The following is a 22617-nucleotide window of genomic DNA, read 5'->3' on the forward strand; positions in this document are numbered from 1 at the left end:
AGCGTAGCTTGCGTCTCCACCACTAGCATTCAATCCAAGTTCCCCGGGCTAGCCTGGCGATTTCAACCCAGCGTACGTCTCCGCCCCACGGTTTGGCTTCCCGTCCTTTGCTCCCCGGGCTAATCAGACGGATCCCAACCTGGCTTGCGTCTCAGCTTCTGGTTTCAACTTTTCGCCCCCTATTCCCGGGCTAACTTGAGAACCCCAAAGTGGCTTTCGTTTCCGCCTTGGCCTGCCCCCCGCGGCTTCAATTTCCCTAACATTTTTCTCTACCCGGTATGTTTCCCCAAGCTTTCCTCCAACGATATTCCTCCCTCATTTCTCCTGGCCTCTCCCCACAGTCCGCGTCCGAGTCTGTTTGTTCTAGCTTTCACTTTCGCTTCTGACCTTAGAGATTTCTCCCAGCTTCCCCCGTAGTCCGTATCTGAATCTATGCCTAGGCTTTCAACAGCTTCCTCCGGCACCTCTTTTGTCCGGCTTTTCCCTAGGCTGTTTGCTAGTCTCTCTCTCTCTGGTATAGTCCGCATCCGAGTCTGTTTGTTCTAGCTTTCACTTTCGCTTTCGACCTTAGAGATTTCTCCCAGCTTCCCCCGTAGTCCGTATCTGAATCTATGCCTAGGCTTTCAACAGCTTCCTCCGGCACCTCTTTTGTCCGGCTTTTCCCTAGGCTGTTTGCTAGTCTCTCTCTCTCTGGTATAGTCCGCATCCGAGTCTGTTTGTTCTAGCTTTCACTTTCGCTTTCGACCTTAGAGATTTCTCCCAGCTTCCCCCCGTAGTCCGTATCCGAATCTATGCCTAGGCTTTCAATAGCTTCTTCCGGCACCCTTTTCGTCCGGCTTTTCCCTAGGCTGTTTGCTAGTCTCTCTCTCCGGTATTTTCCCAGTTCTTCCCGTTTCTTCCCTCCTAAGTTTGCTATCCGTCCTAAGTTTCCTATCCGTCCTAGGTTTTCTATCCGAGTCAGGTTTCCTATCCGAGTCACGGCACCATTATGTCGCTCCCCCTCTTCGTGGAGGAGCAACACTGAACCCTGCGCTGTTCTTTTTGTCTGCTCGGCCCTCCCCGGGTTTGCTGCTGGTTCTTCCCGGGTCGGCTACTATCCCTTCCACCTCCGTGGAAGGGCAGTTCCCCCTGGCCGCATTCCCCACTTCCGCAGGGGAGCGGCACACCGCCGGCCGGCTCTCTGGGGGCTGCACGGGTTCCCTCAGATGTTCCCCATAGATGTTTCTGGTGCATGCCGTTTCTCTCCTCCTTTATGGTCCTCCTCCGCCAATCCCAACTCGGCCGCCCACACGCCGAGCACGCTGCTCTCCAATCAGGAGCAAGTCCTACAGTCCATCAGTTGAACTGGAGGCAGCTGTGCGGAAGCTGTTTACTTCTCTCCCAGCGCCATATTGTGGGAGAGCAGATGCATAGAATAAGTCCTAATTCGAGTAACTTAGTCTAGTCCGGATTGCTCCCCACAATAAAGAGCGCAGGTGCACCACTGTGGCATAGTAGGCTCAGCCTTCACCTGTGGTGCCGGCATCCCATATGGGTGCTGGTTCATATCTCAGCTGCTCCACTTCAGTTCCAGCTCTCTGCTTATGGCCTGGAAAAGCAGTAGAAGATGGCCCAAGTGTTTGGGCCCCAGTATCCTTGTAGGAAATCAGGAAAAAGCTCCTGGCTCCTGGCTTTGGATAGGCCCAGCTCCAGCCACGCTCCAGCCGTTGCTGCCATTTGGGGAATGAACTAGCAGATGGAAGACCTTTCTCTCTCTCTCTCTTTCCCTTCTTTCCTCCTTCCCTCCCTCTCTCTTTCTGTAACTTTACCTCTCAAATAAATAAATAAACTCTTTTAAAAAAGTTCATGGCAAATGGTCCCTAATTCTAGGAGCACTTTGTTGGACAGCCCCTGGCAGTTGTTCTCACCTCTGGCTCAGCATCCTAAGCAGCTGCTTATTTTTGAAGAGCTGAGTACATAGTAGGTGCTTAATACATTTCAACTCATATTTAATTCCGTGTGCCGCTGGGATCCCTGCTGTGTGGCAGGGAGCCAGCATTTCCTGGCCTTCAGATAGCACTGGTCCTATGAGTTTGAAATGTTACATTGGGGTCTTCCCTTTCAGTAGTCTCAGTGTCTGCTGTCATATTAAAGGCTCTGAGAAATCCTGCAGTAAAATATTTTTTTAAAGATGTATTTGTTTTGATCAGAATTACAGAAAGAAAGAATCTTCCATCTGCTGGTTCACTCCCCAGATGGCCTCAATGGCCAGCATTGGACCAGTCCAAAGCCAGGAGCCAGGAGCTTCATCCTGGCCTCCCATGTGGGTGGTAGGGACCCAAGCACAGGTGCCATCTTCTGCTTCTTTTCCCAGACCATTAGCAGGGAGCTGGATTAAAAGTGGAGCAAACCGGCACCCATATGTAATGCCAGCATTGTATGTGGCGGCTTTACTTGCTATGCCACAGCACCAGCCCAGTAAAATACATTTTAAAGTTTTATTTAGCCCAACATTTCCCAATCTTATTTGACCATGGAACACTCCTGGAAGCAACTTTAAAAAATTTTTGTTTTAACTTAATATCTATTTCTAGGTAAACTACATTTTACTTTGAATATTTTACCATTTTTATATCTCCTATAAACACTAAAAGGATTACTAAAGAAACAGTGTCTAGCACCATGCCTGGTATTCATTGGGCATATTGTGTTGTGTGTGTCTGTGTGTGTGTGTTTGTACACACTCTGGTTTTAATTGTTTTTAATTATAGAGAGACAGAGACAGAGAGACAGTGATACAGTGCTCTCATTAGCTGGTTCACGCACTAAACGCCAGCAATAGCGGAGATTGGGCCAGGAAGATTGCACCTGCCCCTTTGAGAGCCGTGCACCTACCAAGTGATACAGAATTGCTCTGTAAGGGATATTTGGTCCTTCTCCTGCTGTGTTTAATTTTTCATTCAGCTATTTGTTAGTATGATTATGGAATCGTGGATATTGTATTTTTATTAAAACGAATGTGAAAATCTCTCCATTATTGATAGAGCAGAGGTGGTCAGGCAGTAGAAAAGCCACGGAGGGCTTGGGAAGGCTTCACCCATAAACTTCTATGCAGTTGTGCTGCTTTTGACATGTTGGCAAAACCACATTTTTCAAAGTTCAAGGCCATGTACCAGGAGTGCAGACACCTCAGCCAGGAGATCTGCTGCTCTCGAAAGGGGAGAGGAGGCTGAGCACGAGACGAGAACTGAGAACCGTGTCACGGCCGCAGGTACTCCTCGGCGCCTCCCAGACCCACATGGGAGTCGGGGAGGAGGATTTGAAGGGAATAAAGTGCTTTCTGTGTCTGTGCAGGGCTTATGTGTGACTTCTGGCTATTGGGACACTGGTTGGCCTTTTCCATAATCCACACAGATGGTTTTTGTAGTTGAGCCTGATCTTACGGTTTTGTTTTCTTCACTTGGCCTGGCGTCTCTGTGTGTGTGTAACCAAAACCTACTTTTAAAAACGAGGGAGGCAAGGCCAGGGCACGGAAGGGCAAGCCGCCGACCCTCTCCCGGAGGCCAAGAAGACGTTTGTCAAACATTCCAGGAGACGCGCCGGGCGGCTCGAGTCCCTGGCCTCCCTCCGGGTCTGCAGCTCGTGGCTTGGGGAAGCTGCCGAGCACTTTGTGAGCCGTCGCCCTCTCCCTGCTGCTGTGAAAGGCAGAGCGTTCAGGAGTGAAGCCTTTCCCTTTTCCGGACAAATCAGCAGGCCCTTGCTGCTCGCCACTGGGACAGCCGACGGTTGGTCAGAGCGCAGGGTTTATTTCCAGGAGCCGTCAGTTTTGGGAAGGAGAGATCTCTTGATCCAAACTATGCTCCTCTCTACCCAACAAGCCAGCCATGAGGATTTGCAGAGAGAGAAGAGGTGATGGCAAGGGAGGCAAGGAAAAATAATGAGTCCAGTCTATTCAAATTTAGGCAGTTTTTTTTCAGGCTTTGTTCTGATGACCATTGGGGAAATCCAGGTGTCAGTCAGTGGAGGCTTCGTGATCAGTCCGGGAGGTGGTGGTCGCTTTCTTCTTAGTTAGGTGTGAAGGCCATTGTTGCAGTCTTCCCCTCTTGGTAGGCCTCTGACATTCTCCTGCAAACATTATTGTCCATGAGATTAGTCTTGGGTAGCTCACGAGACTGGTAGTTGGGTTTTTGTTAGTTAAAATTTGAAAATAAGGGAAAGTGACTTTATTATGGTTGCACTTCTTATATAGCAAGTTGACAGCTGGCTTAGAACTAACTGGCCCTGAGCTTGCCCTTAGAGCTTTGTAGAAGAAGCGATCAAGTGCATTTGCTAGCACGGCTCAGAGGGCACAGCAGTGCTCGTTGGCATGGGCAGCGTTAACCAGGGGTCCCTGTCTGCAGTGCACAGCCCTCACATCAACCCCATCCCCGTGTTGATGGTCTCTTCTCCAAAGACTGGGTTGTTGCATCAGAAGGGTGTTTGTATCTCAGATGCTGGGCGTTTGTTTTTCTCGGTGTTTTCTTTTAGATTGGATACCATCACATGTGGTCACGTATCTGCAGAGCATGGATTTATTAATTTCCAAACACAGAAGACAAAGCCAGCTACAAACAACAGCAAAAAAAAAAAAAAAAAAAAAAAGGCTGAGGGCGAGGAAGGAGATGAGAACAGTGAAAAAGAAAAAGATAAATGGGGATCTAAATTTAAATTTGACTCTCTTGGAAGGAAAAAGACGCCTTCTTTAGTTTTAATGCATTCCTGCTTCAATGGAGACATCTTCTGTTTGGGTTATTCCTTTCTGTGGGGACTGGCAAAGATCTGGGTCTGACGCGGTCGTTAGCCTTTCTGAGGCCGTTCATGGCAGTCCGCCCGTATGGTTTGGCCTCAGATGCTGCATTTTGCATTTTGGGATACTCTGCCTTGTGTGTGTGTGTGTGTGTGTTTGAACTGTTATTCTCTCCATAAAGTGTTCTGGAATATTATCCCAAGGAGTGTTTTGTTTGTCTCAAAATTAGGGGTTTGGTCTCCCCAGGCTCTCTTGGGGACCTTGTTTCTCTGCCAGGGGCCTCCTGTAGTCCCATTGTCTCCATGGGCTCTGAGAATCTACAGACACAGCCCCCCCCCCCCCCCAAGAATTATTTTATTTATTTGAAAGGCAGAGAGTTACAGACAGAGATGGGGGAAGAAGGCGGAAGAAATCTTTTATCTACTGGTTCACTCCCACTCCCCAAATGGTCTCAGGAGCCAAGACTGGTCCAGGCTGAAAACAGGAGCCAGGAACTCCATCTGGGTCTCCCACATGGGTGCAGGGGCCCAAGCACTGGGCCATCTTTCACCGCTCTCCCAAGTGCATTAGCAGGGAGCTGAATGAGAAGTGGAGCAGCCGGGACTTGAACTGGCACTCACATGGGATGCAGGCATCTCAGGCAGCGACTTGACCTGCTGCTCCACAATGCTGGTCTCAAACATAGTGCAGATGAAGGAATGGCAGTTATTCAAGGGATGGCCATTTCTGAACCCTTGGAAAAAAGCATGTGTGCTTTCTGGATACATTGGCCACCATTGCTTGTGAGCTCTGGTCTCAGACATGACTTAGAAACAGTTAGAAATTGCACAGCTGGAGGGAGCAGAGTTGGCACTGAATTGTGAACTCCTGGATTGAGTCAGGACACCTGGCTTCTAGGACAATGACCATTTTCATGACGTTGGTGAAGTTCCCTGGTTCTTTGGGCTTTGGTTCCTTCTGTTACCAGTTCCAGGTGTGTCTTTCAGAGAGCTTCTCTGTGCGTGCGCACTAAGTGTCCCTTGCTGGTCCCTGCAAATGGGAGCATGCTCTTACTTTCAGTTCTGTCCCTTGGGTTGCTTCCTCTCTGAACAGTGCTTCTTAGAGATTGTTCCTTGTAAGTTCCTATAGAATTCCATCATTCTTTGGAATGCTTATGTAGAATTTCTCTGGATGGACAGACCATAATCTCCCCTTGGTGGACATTAAAGTCATTTTTAGTCTTTGCTATTATAAACAATACCGTGGTGACTGTCTGATTACAACCTGCTCTCTTGGTGTGACTTTATTTTGAAAACAAAGCCATGGTCTACGTTCTGCTCTTTTCCAGACTCCACAGTTAATAACCAGGGATGTTTAGTCTGAATGGTCAAATCTAAATTGAGTGGAAGAAATCAACCTCTCAAGGCTACTCCCTGTGACTGTCTCTGGTAGGGGCTGGGAAGGGTGTGTTTTTGGAAGAGCTTTCCTCCAAGGGAACTCCCCCAGGTAAAGATTTAGTAAGATCTGCTGAGCTTGTCTGGTTGCTGCGTGGAGTTGAGTTAACAGAGGACTGGCTTGGGAGCGAACCCGATACCCTATTTGTACAGGAACAAGCACGTTCTGCCGAAGACACTGAAGACAGCCCTGCTCGAATCTGTCATGTCAGCAAGTTATGAGACCCAAGTCTGTGGCTAAAATTGTTCAAAGAATTAAGAGTCTGTGCTTTTCAAACGTCTTTTTCCTACCCCGGAGTTGTGTGATAGTGAGGATATTGAGCATCTACAAAAGTTGTATCAGAAAAGTAAATATGCTTTTTCCAAAGGGTTTCCATCCTTTGAATACTTGCCATTTCTTCATCTGTGCCTCCCTTCCCTGGCTGGAAGTCGGTTTTATGAATTAAACCTTCTGGACATCTGTTTTTTGTCTTCCTTTGGTCGGTATTTAAGAGCACGCTTTCCCTGTGGCTCCCTGCGTGCGCATTGCTGGCCATCCCACCTGGGCCTTCCAGTCAAGGTTGTAATGTTGCACCCATAAACTCTAGAAGTGAAACACTCAGTGCGGCTACTTTGGCATCAGTCACAATGGATGTTCTCACCCTAAGAGTGTAAAAATGTCCATCTGGTTTCATCCACTCATCAGGTCGGGTACCGAGCTCCCCCTGTGTGTCAAGGATGGTGCCAGGAGGGGAGAGTCCTTTGTGCTGGGCTCAGTTCACAAAGGGGAATCCAGCTGTCTCAACAGTGCACTGTGAATGGTCTCACTTTCCCTAGGTAGCCTGTCACTGAGCTGTGCATCCATCTGTACTCACTTGAATTCTTCCTGTTGCTAATCCCATCTCCTTGCTGTAAGTTGTTCTGGCTTGTAGTCATTTGAAGATGAACCACTGGCCAGGGTGCTGGTGTCGGAGACCTTGAATTTGACGCTGGCAGAGTGGTGGGGTAATGTCCCTTTTCCATAAAATGCAGGCCTGTTATTTCCTGTGAGGGCAGGAGCTACTTATCCAGTGTCAAGCTCAGAGTTGGGCACTCAGTGGGAGTGCAGTAAAGATCAGAGTGAGGGGCTTCACCAGACACTTCAGTGGATGTGTTTGGCCCACCCCACCTCCAGCCTTGGGTGCCATAAGGTGCCGTAAGGGTGCCTGTTGGAGTCCCAGCTGCCCACTTCTGATCTAGCTCCCTTTTGGTGCACTTGGGAAGCAGTGGAGGATGGCCCAAGTCCTTGGGCCCCTGTGTCCATGTGAGGAAGCTCCTAGCTCCTGGCTTTGGCCTGGCCCAGCCCTGGCTGTTGTGACCATTTGGGGAGTGAACCAGCAGATAGAAGATCTCTCTCTGTCTCTCCTCTCTCTTTCTGTGACTCTGGCTTTCAAATAAATAAATCAAAAAAAAAAAAAAAAAAAAAAAGAACATCTTTAGTGTTGCTACTGGTGACAGTTTACAAGGGTACAAAAATAGGATCAATATGTAAGTGTATTTCAGTGCAAAAAAAAATTAAAATCCTTACCTAGTTTTTTCATGAAATACAATGCACTGTTTGAAGACCTCTCGTGCATGTGTGTGTGTGTGTGCATGTATGTACTAAATATGCCACACATTTAATACATGGATGATTGGGCTACTTTAAAATTCATTTAAGAAAATTTACTTAGAAATTGTTTTCACATAATTTCCACAGTAAATTGAAGATATAAAATATTTAACTTTTAAACTTTTATATTAAAATATGTCAATATTTTTATCTTTTATTTAAACAGTGTTTAAAGATGTATTTATTGGGCCAGTGCCGTGGCTTAGTAGGTTAATCCTCCGCCTTCGGCGCTGGCATCCCATATGGGCACTGGGTTCTAGTTCTGGTTGCTCCTCTTCCAGTCCAGCTCTCTGCTGTGGCCTGGGATGGCAGTGGAGGATGGCCCAAGTCCTTGGGCCCCTGTACCCGCATGGGAGACCAGGAGGAGATTCCTGGCTCCTGGCTTTGGATCGGCACAGCTCCGGCCGTTGCGGCCATTTGGAGAGTGAACCAACGGAAGGAAGACCTTTCTCTTCGTCTCTCTCTCACTGTAAATTCTACCTGTGAAAGGAAAAAAAAAAAGATATATTTATTTAGTTGAAAGGCAGAGTGACAGAGAGAGAGAAGGAGAGATGGAGAGAAATAGAGAGATCTTCTGTCCAGAGGTTCACTACCCAAATGTGTACAATAGCTGAAGCTAGACCAGGCCAAAGTCAGGAGTCAGGAACTCCATCTGCAGGCTCTCATGTGGGTGGCTGGAATCCACATATTTGGGGCCATCATCTGCTGCCTCCCAGGCTCATTAACAGGAAGCTGGATTGGAAGTGGATTCGACATGGGATGTGGGTATCCCAAATGGTGGCTTAACCCACTGTGCCACAGTGCCTGTCCCAATATTTTTGTCTTTGGTAGTGATACCAAGTATAGCAAAAATTGAGGTTGTCCTCTCTTCCCCCCACCCCTGAAAATGAAGTGAGGTTATAAAATTATACCTTGCTGTCTTTGGCGCTGACCTAGGAGCAAATAGATGGAAAAATTTTGTTTTCGTTATTACATGATATTGCCTAGGCAGAATTGAAGCAAATTTGAATGGTCAGTTGTTTTGAGAAAAACTAGCACTTTTAGAAATGCATTAAAAATGAAAATAAATAATTTTGTGGCAGTTCCAATTATAGCATTATTAGAGTTCAGACTCTTTTTTTAAAAGACTTTATTTATTTGAAGGACAGAGTTACAGAGAGAGGCAGAGAGAGAGAGAGAGAGGTCTTCCATCCACTGATTCACTCCCAAAATTGCTGCAATGGTCTGAGCTGAGCTGTTCCTAAGCCAGGAGCCTGGAGCTTCTTCCAGGTCTCCCACATGGGTGCAGGGGCCCAAGGACTTGGGGCCATCTTCTGCTGCTATCCCAGGCAATAGCAGAGAGCTGGATTGGAAGTGGAGCAGCCAGGATTCGAACAGGCACCCAGATGGGATGCCAGCGCTGCAGGCCAGGGTTTTATCCTGCTGCGCCACAGCGCCAGCTCCCAGTTTTTTCTAAAGTAAAGTTGTATATGCCGAAATTTCACATGTTGGTAAATGCTGATAAATAGAGGAAACTTTAAAAGTTGAGAACACTTCTAGCATCTTTATCCAGTCACAAACAGGCTTAGCATTGCTATGTACTTTCTTTCTCACTGATTTTTCCCTTTGCAGAAGCTCAGCCTTCTTTGGGGTTCCCTTTGTAGCCCGGGCATTAACGAGTCCTACCCAGGTGTGGGTTCCTGACCTGGGTGCTGTGATGGATATGTTGCTTGGCAGTTCACCCGTCCACCCCAGCAATGGCTGTGGACCCAGCACGTGCTGATGAGCGTGTCCTCTCCTCAGCTGTGCCATACACATGTGTGTAGGTTGTCTGAGAAAGTGCACACACCCCCACCAAGATGACGCGGTGGAATTAGCTCATAATTCCTGTTAACCCTCGTGGAATTTGCTTTTTTGCCAGTGTGTTCTGTGTGAGGCTTAAAATGGGCTCCACCCGCAGGGAAGGTGTGAAAGAAGATTTTTCGTAGAACCCAAAAGCTTACTAGATGAGTCAGGAGTGGGGCCGCTTCCTGACCCTCCATGAATTGAATGAAGGTAATAATTACTTAGACAGTAATGATTAACAGGAAAGATCTTTGGAAGGAATCTTGGGAATGTGTACTGCGAAGCACAGAGCATTCTGATGGTCTCTTTCTGATAAGGTCCCGCAGGCCCTGGTGGGTAACCTCCTGTCTGTTTTTCCCTCCTGTAGTGATGAATCACCAGCACCAGCAGCAGATGACCCCCAGTACCCTGAGCCAGCAGAGCCGCCCTCCTCAGAACCCACCGGCGGGGCTCATGAGCATGCCCAGCGCGCTCACCACTCAGCAGCAGCAGCAGCAGCAGCAGCAGCAGCAGCAACAGCAGAAACTGCAGCTTCAGAGGATCCAGATGGAAAGAGAGAGGATTCGGATGCGCCAGGAGGAGCTCATGAGGCAGGTACGGCCTTCTGTGGCGCCTGGTGGAGGCTCTGGGGCCTCGGGTGCCAAGCATGGGTAGCTACTCTCTGCTGCCTGGGTGAGTGCATTTGCCATCTAGAGCCTGACTCTACGTCTTGATGTTAGGGTCAGTTGCCTCCCGTTGTCCGCCTGCATGGTCTTCAGTGCCCAACTTCTGCAAACAGAAAGGCTGGCTGAAGAAGGGTGGCTGCTTTTGGCTCCCACTGCTTCTCATAAGAAGGAGGTAAAGGAGAAAGTAGAGAGAATGTTCCAGTGATCTATAGTGGTGTAACAAGGTATTCCAGCATTTAGTGGCTGAAAATGATAGCCATTTCATTGTACTGCAGTTTTGTGGGTTAGGCCTTTGGAAGAGGCTCAGCTGAGCTCTTCTGCTCTGTGTGGTGATGACCAAGGTCACTTAGTGATTTCAGCTGGGGGCGGGCTGGTCTGCAGGGTCCAGGATGGCCTACTGAAGTGTGTGGCACCATGGTGAGGATTGTTGGACGGTGGGGCTTAGCTGGGACTAAAGCCTAGAGTATCTACACATGCCACCTACAGCATGGCTACCTCAGAGTAGTGGGACCTACTACATGGCAGCTTGGGTGTCCAAGAGACAGTGTTTTGAGGGACAGGAAGTGGCTCTGAAAAGTGTCATGGAGTCACTTTTGCTATGTTCTGATGAAAGCAGTCATGGAGAAGATGGCGGTACAGCAGCAAGGTGTGCTGAGTCGCGCAGAGAGAAATTCATGAATAGAGGGGACAGTCAAGTGATGGAACCACAAAAGGTTGGCTAGAGTGATACGGGAGCACGCCAGAGAGTGCTGGGGTCCACCCCGGGGCAGGTAGAGGTGCCCAGAACTGCAGAAAGAGAACGGAAAAAAAGAACTATTGGGAGGACGACTGCTGCGGCTTCTGCCACCACTGCCACCGCTGCCTCCCACCCACTCTGGGATGGTCAGGAAAGTAGTAGAAGATGGTCCAGGTCCTTGGGCGCCTGCACCCGTGTGGAAGACTGGAAGAAGCTCCTGGCTCCTGGCTTCGGATCAGTACAGCTCAGGCCCATTGCGGCCATTTGGGGAGTGAACCAACGGAAGGAAGACCTTTCTCTCTGTCTTTCCCTCTCACTGTCTGTAACTCTGCCTCTCAAATAAAATCCTTAAAAAAAAAAAAAAAAGAAAGCAGTCATAGGACACCCCCAGATTATAGGAGGTCGTGGAAGGGGTGCGCCACAGAACAAATAACAAAGAATCTGCAGCAATTGGTCATTAGCAGGAAAAAGCGGGAAAATTGAAGGGAGAATAGGAAGGAAAATGGTCGGTATATGAGCTCTGTTAGCATGCTCTGCAAAGCCGCCTGGCCCCGGTCACTCATTCATTCAGTCAACAGAACCACTGCTGTGTGGTCCCCGTGGAGCAGGCTCAGTGCTGTACAAGAATGAATACAAGAGGATCCCTAAAGGAACCCACAGTTTTCTCCCTGCTTCGGTGGTCTGCTCTATGGAAGAATGCAATTTTTCCTTCTGTGTCGCTAAACTAACATAGCTCGTGTTTACAGACCTCGGACATTTTTCTGGCTACGTTTTGGGAAGAAAAGTTTAGTTTATTGGTGCAATTCTTCAGACTTTGCTTTATGACTCACATGAAGCAAGATATATGGGTAGCTTCCTTCTGCTCCTTTTGGGAAATTAGTTTTAACCGTTCCAGAAAGTTTTATTGGAGCGGGGAGGGGTGTGTGTTAGGTTAAATACTTTTTTTTTTTTGGTTTTATCTGATACTTCCAAAAATAGACTTCGACTTCTATAAATGAATAATGTATTTCTTATCCATCAATGAATAATGTATTTTTCATCGAATAAAATCTAGAATATAAAGTACTCATGTTGGGTGTAGTTAAAATACATGGAAAATTAAAACAATTTCTTAGGCATAGCCTTTGAAAATAAAGGAAATGAATATAAATCATGCTTTGTTTTTCAGCTGAATACAGCTTTATAAGGTAAGCACGGTTGAGCCTTTTACCCTGAAGATTTATGTTTGAACTTTCTTGGTTGTATTAGGGAAACAGTGGTTTATCTTGTTTGTAGACATACGATATTGTGTTTCTGGCAGGAAATAATTGTATGATTGTTTTCTGTCTTTGGATAATGATTCCATTTAGAATAAATTTTCTTTGTTTTCATAGACAGTGAACTAAATAGTATTAGAGCAGCATTTATGAGTTCTCTCTTGGTTTTATATTTAAATGAGCCAAATGAGGGCTTTGTTTTTTAATAAAGCATGGTGACTCTTCTGCAAAGGGGGACTTACTTCTGTTTCTGCTTCTTAGCCTTTCTCTTGCTCCACCTCCTTCTTTCCCACGGAAAGTATTTCTGAAAAGGGGTGGGGAGAAGATCCCCAAATTGTTTCCCTTACTCCAGCTGTAGGTGCCTTTGAACCCTCATGCAGTGTTGATGGTTCATGTTACAGGAATGCGGACCCAGTTCCTTACATGCTAATCCTGGAGGCTGTGGAGCTTGGAGCATTTTGGTGCATCATAGTGAGGAGTTCCACCATGGAGGGCAGCAGGGGAAAAGGCTGTGTGGATGTGCTCAGAGGCTCCCACAGTTCATTTGTGTGTGTGTGTGTGTGTGTGTAGTTAGGAGGAAGGGACTGTACAGGACAAAAAGTTCTAAGTTAACTTTCTAATAGTGGAAAGTTTTTTCCCAATCCAGAAGCAGCTTGCTCTTCAGAGCCAAAGATATTATTTAAGGCCATTCATGGACACTGCAAAAAGTTTGTGGAAAAATGGAATTAAAAGATAAGTTTATATTGGTGAGTTTGTTGAAGACCCTGTGTATGCATGAATTTCCACATATTTTTGCACCAAAATAAACATATTTTATTTCCACAACTATTTTGAAGTCCCCTCATGTAATAAATGATGTTGAAATCTCTTAGAGCACCTGCCAGAATGCCTGATTTTGTGGATTATATGTATCCGCTTAGTAGGGGTCTTGACTTCTTTCTCTTGGCGATTTTCTGCTTCTGTTGGTTCCTCAGCCAGAGTAAGGGCAGGGAAAGGGATGGGAAGCAGGAGTGATCTGTGGCTTATCTGTTTAACTGCCTCCCAGCATCTGGTAGGAGTTGTAGGGATGAGGGAAGCAGTGGTCCTGCTGAGACAGGAAGCTCACCTGTGGGCTTGCATTTTTCCACTCTGTCCCACTCTCCTGTCCTGGGTAGCCAACAGCTGCCTGAATATCCCTTGCTAGTTGGAAAGTTTGTGATGACCCAGACTCTCCTCTTCCTTGCAGGAAGTCCTAACTGTACGGTCTGTCTTCTCAGGACCCTTGCTCTGCAGGTGGATCTCCACCTACCTGTAGTTCTAGCCAAGGAGAGTTTCCCAGAGAGAAGCCCCATGCAGTGTTCTGTCTCTAGCAGAAAGGGAGCTTAGCAAAATCTAATTATTACTTGAATTTATCCCTAATTCATAGGAAGCCATCCTTGCTCTGTATGTTTTTATTATTATTTTATTTTTTAAAGATTTATTTACCTTTATTTGAAAGGCAGAATTACAGGAAGAGAGAGATCTTCCATCTGCTGGTTCACTCCCCAAATGGCTACAATGGCTTGAGCTTGGCCAGGCCAAAACCAGGAGCCAGGATCTTCATTTGGGTCCTCTACTTGGGTGGCAGGGGCCCAGGTACTTGGGCCATCTTCTGCTGATTTTCCAGGCCATTAGTAGGGAGCTGGTTTAGAACTGGTGCCCATACGGGATGCCCATGTTGCAGCCGGTAGCTTAATCTGCTGCACCACAACACTAGCCCCTATTTTTACTATTCTTAAATGAAATGTTAAATGAGGAAGGTCCTTATAAATCATAGGTTACACAAGTGTTCAGTTTCCTTTCTCTTCTTCCTTCTGCTGCTGCTATTACTCCTCAGCCCACATAGTTTGACAGTGTACTGTGGAGAAAAAAATTTCTCAGTCCTTATCTCACAATCTGATGTCAGTTTACAATGTGAGAGCATTGTGTGTTAGCTCATTGGCACTGAAATTGGCAGGATATTAACAAATTGCAAATCTGAAGTGAACCTCCATTATTTCCAGTTGTAAACCTTTTTTCATTCCTTCCTTCCTTTATCTCATCATTCATTCATTCAGTGAATGTGGTAGAAAACAATAGCAAGATACGTGGGACGTGGCTGCCTCAGATAACTTATTTTCTAGTAGAGGATGCAAAATAATGACATCTGGGGCTGGCGCATCCCATCTGGGTGTCGGTTCCTGTCCCAACTGCAGCATTTCTGATCCGGGTCCCTAAGAACGTGGCTGGGAAAAGTAGTGGAAGATGGTCCAAGCACTTAGGCTCTTGTCACCCATGTTGGAGACCTGGATAAAGCTCCTGCTCCAGGCTTTGGCTCGGCCCAGTACTGGCCATTGTGGCCATCTGGAGAGTGAACTAGCGGATGAAAGAGCTCACTTGTTCTTTCTCTGTCTCCCTCTCTCTCTGTAGCTCTGACTTTAAATAAATAAATAAATAAATGTTTTTAAAAATGACATCTAATCCAAATATGTGGCCAGAGTAGGGGATTAAAACCATTCTCTACTTTGTGAGGTTCCAATGGCTACCATCTTTGACTTTCATTACTTGAACTGAGACCAGACACACTGGAGAACAGTTCTCTGAAACAAGTATTAAGTGCTCCTTTATTTCCTTGATTTTTTAAAAGTCATATTATTTATTGGAAAGGTAATGAGAAAGAGAGATGGACAGACAGACAGAGATCTACTATCCCTTAGTTTACTACTCAAACACCTGCGGCAGCCAGAGCTGGGCTAAGCAGAAGCCAGGAGCATAGAACTCAATTCAAGCCTCTCACATGGTTGGCAGGGACCCAACTACTTGGTCCATCACCTGCTGCCTCCCAGGGTGCAAATCAGTAGGAAGCTGGAATCAGGAACAGAGTCAGGCTTTGAACCCAGGCGCCCCATTATGGGATGTGGACACACCAGTGTCTCAGCCACCATGCCGAATAGCTATGCTTTTATTTCTTTTCAGTGATCTCAGGCCAACAAGGTCTTGAACAGCTACCTAAGAAGAACTTTGTTGGCTCTGCTGACTAGGAATCTTCTGAAGTGGGAGCATTTCCTCAACCATAGTCACTCTACTTTAGCATCAGAATTGAGCTACTTTTTCTTATCACCAATGAATCATCTCAATGTGGCAGGTGCTCCAAGTGGAGGGATGCCCTACCCGGTCTGCAGTACACAGCCTGGTTAGGAAAGTGGGTCATATGTCACTGACATCATAAAGCGATTTTCATGGAAGACATGGTCCATTTTCCGTGATACAGTTTTATTCTTACTAAATTTCCTAAAGGGCTAAGAGGCAGCTTCTTGTTCTACTCAGAAGAAAGTTTTTTTTTAATCCTTAAAGATTTAGTTTTTATTTAAAAGGCAGAGTTACACACACATACACACACACACACACACACAGATAGAGAGAGAGAGAGATCTTCCATCCATCTACTGGTTCACTCCCTAATGTGGAACACCATCCGAGTCTCCCACATGGTTGGCAGGGACTCAGTTATTTGGGCCATCTTCTGCTATTTTCCTAGGCAAATTAACAGGGAGCTGGATCGTTAGGGGAACAGCCAGGACTCGAACCAGTTCCCATATGGGATGCCAAGCACTGCAGGCAGTGGCTTAACCTGGTATGCCACAGTAGGGGCCTCAGAAGTGGCATCTTAGCAAAGAAAGCATCTCTTTTTACTTCCTGGTATATTAATTTTTAAAAAGGAAATTAGAATTTTGTTCCTTTGAAGTTTTTTAGTAGAAAAGAGTTTAATGTTTAAAAATATAAATTACTGAGTTCTTTTTCAGCACAGTGTTTGCTCAGTATCCTAAAAGTCATGTTTGCAACTTTACCAAATAAAATGGAAAATGTTAGTCACTGGTAAGACATTGGGAAACAGACTTCTCGATTTCTGTTTATACATCTCAAAGAGCTTTCCTTGACATGAAAACACATGGGTGGGTCTGTCAGAAGAGAGGATTTCTTTCATGTGTCTTATTGTGTCATGTAAATATTATGTATATTTGAATATAAAGCTTTGGAGCTGGAGCCTGCTGCCTGGAAGATTTTAACCTTAAGAACTTCATGTCGGCCTCCAGGGCCTGGAAGACTAAAGTGGTGAAGCCTTGGCTCTAGCCCCTTCTTGAGCCCGCGTTATTGGGAAACCGTCATCATTTCCCAGCCTTCCCTCAGCTGGGCCTGGGGGCCAGGGACTGCAGCCTGTCAGACAAAAACGCTGACTCAGCCTGGCCTCTGGTTGCCGGGGCAACAGGGAGGCCACCGGAAGGAGGCCGCAGGATTCTCCTCATGATTCCCCGGGTAGATCCCTGGGGTTTGCTGGGCTGCGCCCAACTGTGAGGGGCACTGGTCTGGGGAAGTGTCATGGGGAGATCAGCTCTCTGCAGGGATAAGAAGTGTTGCCTCATGAAGCCCACATGGTGGCTGTTTCCTGGTCTTCCCTTCAGAACATGGGTCTTAAATTTAGCTTTTAGAAAAGCCCTTCCCGGGGCTGGCGCCACGGCTCACTAGGCTAATTCTCCGCCTGTGGCGCCAGCACCTCGGGTTCTAGCTCCGGTTGGGGCACCGGATTCTGTCCCGGTTGCCCCTCTTCCAGGCCAGCTCTCTGCTATGGCCCGGGAGTGCAGTGGAGGATGGCCCAAGTGCTTGGGCCCTGCACCCCATGGGAGACCAGGATAAGTACTTGGCTCCTGGCTCCGGATCAGCGCGGTGCGCCGGCTGCAGCGTGGGGGCCGCAGTGGCCACTGCGGGGTGAACGAACAGAAAAGGAAGACCTTTCTCTCTGTCTCCCTCTCACTTTCCACTCTGCCTGTCCAAAAAGAAAAAAACACTAACACTTCCCGGCCTTGGGTGTCAGAGGCCAGGTCAGCCAGTGGTTAGTGAATCTGTAACTCCTTCGGTAGCAGTATGGCCATTTCAGTCCATTCTTTCATTCATTTGTTCAACAGATGTTCCAGGCACTGTATGTACAGCAGTAACCCAGACAACCCTGGCCCGTATCTTCCATTCTGACTTCACTCAAGGCTTTTACTTGCCCAGAAGTCTCAGGAATCCTCCACTTTGTTTTTTTTTTTGCCCCCCTGGAATATTTACTTATTTCAGTGGCAGAATAAAAAAGAAAGAAAAAGACAGAGTGAAATCTTCCATCTGTTGGTTCACTCCCCAAAAGACCACAACAGCCTGGAGTCCAGAGCCCCATCAGGTGTCCTGCATGGGTGGCGGAGGCTCAAGCACTCGGGCCATCTTCTGCCTTCCTAGGCACATTAACAGAGAGCTGGATCAGAAGCAGAGCAGCCAGGACTGGAACTGGTGCTCTTGATATGGGATTCCTGTGTTGCAGGTGGCAGCTCAGCTGACTGTACCACAAAGATGGCCCCAGAAGTCACCCACTTGGCAGTGTCCTGATGGTCCCTTGTTGTTGAGGACTGGTACCGGGCCACGTCTTTGTGCAGGGTCTCTCTCTTTTTTTTTGAAACAACATATTGCATGTGATAAATGTGTACAATTTTGTCAATTTAAAAATATAAATAGATAGTAAAATAAAAACACCCCTTTGAAAAATGTTATGAATTGAACTAGTTTTAAAGTGGAGATCCATCAATGAAATACAGCTTATTTCTGTTGTTAACAAGATCACTTAAGTAGGGAGAAATATTCCATTTCAAATTCACTTAGTACTTTTTAAGTTTTATTTATTTGTTTTTATTTGGAAGGCAGAGAGAGAGAGAGAGATCTTCCATCTGCTGGGTCACTCCCCAAATGGCCACAACAACCGTGATGGGGTCAGGCCAAAGCTGGGAGCCTAGAACTCCATCTGGTTCACCCAGTGGGTTGCTGGGACTCACATACTTGAGCCATCACCTGCTGCCTCCCAGGCTTTGCACTGACAGGAAGTGGGAGCGGAAACAGACCTGGTCTTGGGCCCAGGCACTCTGATACAGGGTGTGGGCTCCCCGAGCAAGCCGCTGTGCAACAATGCCTGCACCTGGCAGTATTTATATAAGAGTGTATCTACATTATCATGTGTTCTTAATGTGATTGTAAAACAGAGACAGAGTGTATGCAGCACAACATTGTTAAATACACCAGGAGTGAAAAGAGCAGCAGACAGGCGGTGGGTATTAGCTATGGCCTCACCTCGTATCCTCCCCAGAGTATCCGAGTTTTGACTGCTCTTTTACAGCGAGAGGCTGGCAGCTGAGTGTGTGTGAGGAGGTAATCAGGAGAGAGAGGCTCCCTGAAATAGGACCCTGAATTTCTAGAATCCCTTGGCTCAGAGTGAAAGAGATGTGTGTGGGGGAAGGTTTTCCTTCTGTAGAGATGGTAGATCATTCTTTTTTTTTTTTTTTTAAGATTTATTTATTTATTTGAAAGAGTTATACACAGAGAGAAGGAGAGGCAGAGAGAGAGAGAGAGAGAGAGAGGTCTTCGATCCGCTGGTTCACTCCCCATTTGGCCACAATGGCTGCAACTGAGCTGATCCAAAGCCAAGAGCCAGGAGCTTCCTCTGGGTCTCCCACTTGGGTGCAGGGACCCAAGGACTTGGGCCATCTTCTACTGCTTTCCCAGGCAATAGCAGAGAACTGGATCAGAAGTGGAGCAGCCAGGCCTCGAACCTGCGCCCATATGGGATGTCTGCACTGCAGATGGCAGCTTTACCTGCTATGCCACAGCGCTGGCCCCAAGGTAGATCATTCTGTGTTCAGCCTCTGAAGTTCCTTGGGGATTTGAGAGAGAGAGAGAGAGAGAGAGAGCGAGTGCAGCCACTATGCTGCACCAGAATAACTCTTGCAACGTTAGGATTTGGAAGCATTGTCTTTATTTTTTCCTTTTCTTCTGTTTCTGCTCACTCCACCCTTTGTAATGAAAACAATCCAGCCTCCCATTTTTGTCCACTCCCTGGCCACACGCACTGCACCGGCACCCCTGAAGAGGCGATTGTCATGTGCCTCCCTTTGAAGTCCTTCCCGGGGAGGGCAGGGGCCTGCTGGCAACCAGAGGGGCTCCCTCAGCCAAGGCCAGCAGGGCTGCGGCAGGCTCCACTGCTGCCACTGCCTCTCTCACCTCCTCTGTTGGTTTCTTCCTCAGGCCAGCTGCAGGCCCCGGGGGGAACTGGGAGGAAGGGAGGTCTGGGGACTGCTTCCAGAGACACCTTCGCCCACAATCAGCGTTTGTCTGTCACATGCGCCACCCTGTCCTGCTTACACACCGGCCAGAGCCCCAGCCCCTAGGAGAAGGCGTTCTCTTTTTTGAGCCACACAGACGACCACAGACTCGTGGAGATCCTCCAGGCCTTATTTGGCAATGGTCTTTCCATCCCCAGCTTGGACAGAGAGAAAACAGAAAGCTGGGGAGCGAGGAAGGGTTGGGGTGGTGCCTTTGCAGATCCTCCTGAGGCCGGCCTGTAAAATCGGCATTTATGACCGTGCGTGTTGCACGGGGAGGTCCCAGGGCGCCGGCTCCACCCATGTCCGTTGAGAAGTACAATAGACTGCGTCCGGGCAGTGTGCTTCCACGCCGAGCAGGACAGTTAACCAGGCCGCTTCCTCCGACTCCCTCTGCACGGCCTGCGGGAAACAGTGTGCTGTTTCCATTTTAGAGCTGGGGAAGCAGGCCAGAGAAACGGAGTCAGTTGCCCAAGCCTCGCAGCCTGAAAGTAGGTGAAAGGGCTGCGAACGTGAGGCCTGCCAGCGTCAACCTCCCTGGCTGTCTTCTTTCTGCCGCACTGATTGTGGTGGTTATGGGAGCAGACACACGGGCCAGACGGCCTGGATTTAGATCCTGGCTCCCCCAGCACCACCGGTTAGCTGAGGGATCGTGGGGAAGTTGCTCTGTCTCTCTGGTCCTTACTTTCTTCATCTGGAAAATGGAGACAGTGGAGTTGTCATGGGAATGGAATGAAATAGAATGTGCAAGTACGTGACGCCTCTACCTCCCAATGTGTTGAACATTATGAGTAGCTCATTCTCTAGACAGCTTCGCTGTGCCGTGTTCTTTACGAGCTTTCTAATCTTTAAAAGATAGCGCTTACAAGCCATCTTTTTCCCAGATGAACAAATTATCAAGGAAGCTTAAGACTGTAGCCCAGAATGCCACAGCTATATAAATACTGAACTGGGATTTGAACTCCTGTCTTTCTGATTCCAAAGACAGTTCATCTCCTGCCCTGGACATATCTAGCAGCATTGCAACCTTAACTACTGCTTGAGACTTCCAGTGGCCGATATCCCAGACAAGTGAGAGGCAGCCAGTTCCCCCACTGAACTGACTACAAACCAGAAAGACCTTCCTGTCTGCCTCGAATCTGGGATAGACGACCTCTTCCTTTGCTCATGTGAGAGTGCATGCTGTGCCCCTGGAGTCCTCTGCGCTGGTGAAATAATCCCCCACTTCGTCCTAGGCTGTTGGCCCCTTGTCCCCTGCCCATCCTGACTGCTGTGCTTTGCACGTTCTTTGAAAAGACTTCAGTACAACGTTGGACAGAGACTGGGAGCAGCCTTGCACAGCTGTGTTGGCTGGAGGTAGGGAGATGAGTGGGAATATCTCAAGAAGCAGTGATGTCCTGCCTGCCACTCAGATGGAAAGGAGTCTTGATGCATGGAGATGCCTGGGAGATGGATCTTTGACTCCATTATTTGTGAAGGTCTGATGCCACTACTAGAATCCTCCATGAGGTCAGCGCGCTGTCTGCCTTGTCAACTGCCGAATAGTTACTGCTAAGGACAGTACCTGGAACGTGGTAGGCTCAGTAGTATTTTAAATGCAGGTGCAAATGAATGAATGATTTTGGGGGCTGAGGGAGATGTAGTTGACTCAGATTTTGAGCATGGTTGGGTGGTAGTGATGGCATAAAGAGAAAGCTTGAACTTAGTACGAGATCCTGCTTTGGGACCAGACGGAGTTTCAGACACCAGCTGGACACGTTCAGTTAGGAGTTTAGGGCTAGGAAGGTGGGAGGGAGTGACTTGGTGTGGTTGTGGTGTTCAGGGCAGGCATCCTGGATGAGGTGGTGTAACAGGAACTGGAAGGCTGGGTAAGCTCAAGGCAGAGCACCCCAGGTCCTGAGAGTCTGGCAAACTGAAGGTTTGCTCCACAGAATAGGGTGGGTGGACATGGCGGGGACACTGGAAGCATCTGTCAGTAGATGCTTCACTGGAGCAAGGATGGGAGAGGAGAGACGAAGCAGGAGGCTCAGCTGTGCCTGCAGCTTAGCGCTGATTCTCCTGCCTGCACCAGAGGAGCTGAGGTCTGGGCCCTGCACTGCCCATTCTCAGAGTCGGAGGCCTGAGTCATGGCCTCCGTGTGCCTCGCCCAGCTGTCGCCCCTCTGGCTCCACTTGAGCTTACTTAGCCCAGGGCCCGTTTTTTGTCTTTGTCTTTGCTTAGCCTGCTTTAGTGCCCTTACTGTTTTTTTTTTTTTTTTTTTTTTTTTTGACTGCTGCTTCTTGGTCTAGGTAAAGATGGGTGTTTGCCTTTTATTTGTGCCAGTGCAAGGGCATTGGATGTCATGGGGCTGTCGTGATCATTCTGGGTCTGGGCTTTAATTTTATATCTAAATTTAGTCTTCAAACAATAACAACAAAACCCAACCCTCCCGTGTGTGGCTGGGGACGTCTTGGTGAGGTTAGACCTTTTGTTTCTACTCCTTGGATTTTGTATTGTTTTTGTTTTTCTCTTTCAATTCATGATCAGACATAGGGAAATGTTCCAAAAACGGCTGGAATTTTTAAAGTACTAAGCATAGGATGATTGTATTATAAAATATAAGTAAGTGAAATGAACCTGCTTCCCACACTCCATTTAATTAATATATTTATTATATTATTATATTTATTTTAGGGATAGATAGAGAGGAGAGAAAGAGAGAGAGAGAGAGAGAGAGATCTTCTATTTGTTGGTTCACTTTCTGAATGTCTGCAACCACCTAGATGGGGCCAAGTTGAAACCAGGAGCCGGGAACTCAATCTGGTATCCTGTGTGGGTGTCAAGTACCCAAGTCCTTGAGCTGTCATCTGCTGCTCCCTGGGGACTTATTAGCAGGGAGTTGCATTTAGGATCAGAGGGAGAGAATGGCAGGCCCGAGGCTGTTTTCAACAAAGGTCAGGAAGGAATGTCTCAGGAGAGAGATTTGTGGGCAACAGGCATCGAGTGAGGGAGTGAACCCAGGGGAGGTCTGGAGAGTGAGTTGCAGGCAGAGGGAGCGGTTCCAGCAGTTGGTGCTGGAAGTGGGAGGCGCAGCAAGGAGACCTGTTGATGGGAAGAGAGAAAGGGAGGGGCGGTGGGCAGGGCTGGCTGGCAG

General features: G+C 47.7%; 1 protein-coding gene across 4 annotated transcripts in view; it reads left to right on the top strand.

The window, feature by feature from the left end:
* WWTR1 (WW domain containing transcription regulator 1) overlaps window positions 1-22617 on the top strand; it is a 148573-nt gene that overhangs the window by 111830 nt on the left and 14126 nt on the right. For all 4 annotated transcript variants that reach the window (XM_008266317.4, XM_008266316.4, XM_008266319.4 and 1 more), the window contains exon 4: window positions 10020-10246. In XM_008266317.4, the coding sequence (XP_008264539.2) occupies window positions 10020-10246 (227 nt within the window). The remainder of the gene's footprint in view (window positions 1-10019; window positions 10247-22617) is intronic.

This window comes from Oryctolagus cuniculus, chromosome 4 (assembly GCF_964237555.1).
Source record: "Oryctolagus cuniculus chromosome 4, mOryCun1.1, whole genome shotgun sequence".
Taxonomy (NCBI): Eukaryota; Metazoa; Chordata; class Mammalia; order Lagomorpha; family Leporidae; genus Oryctolagus; species Oryctolagus cuniculus.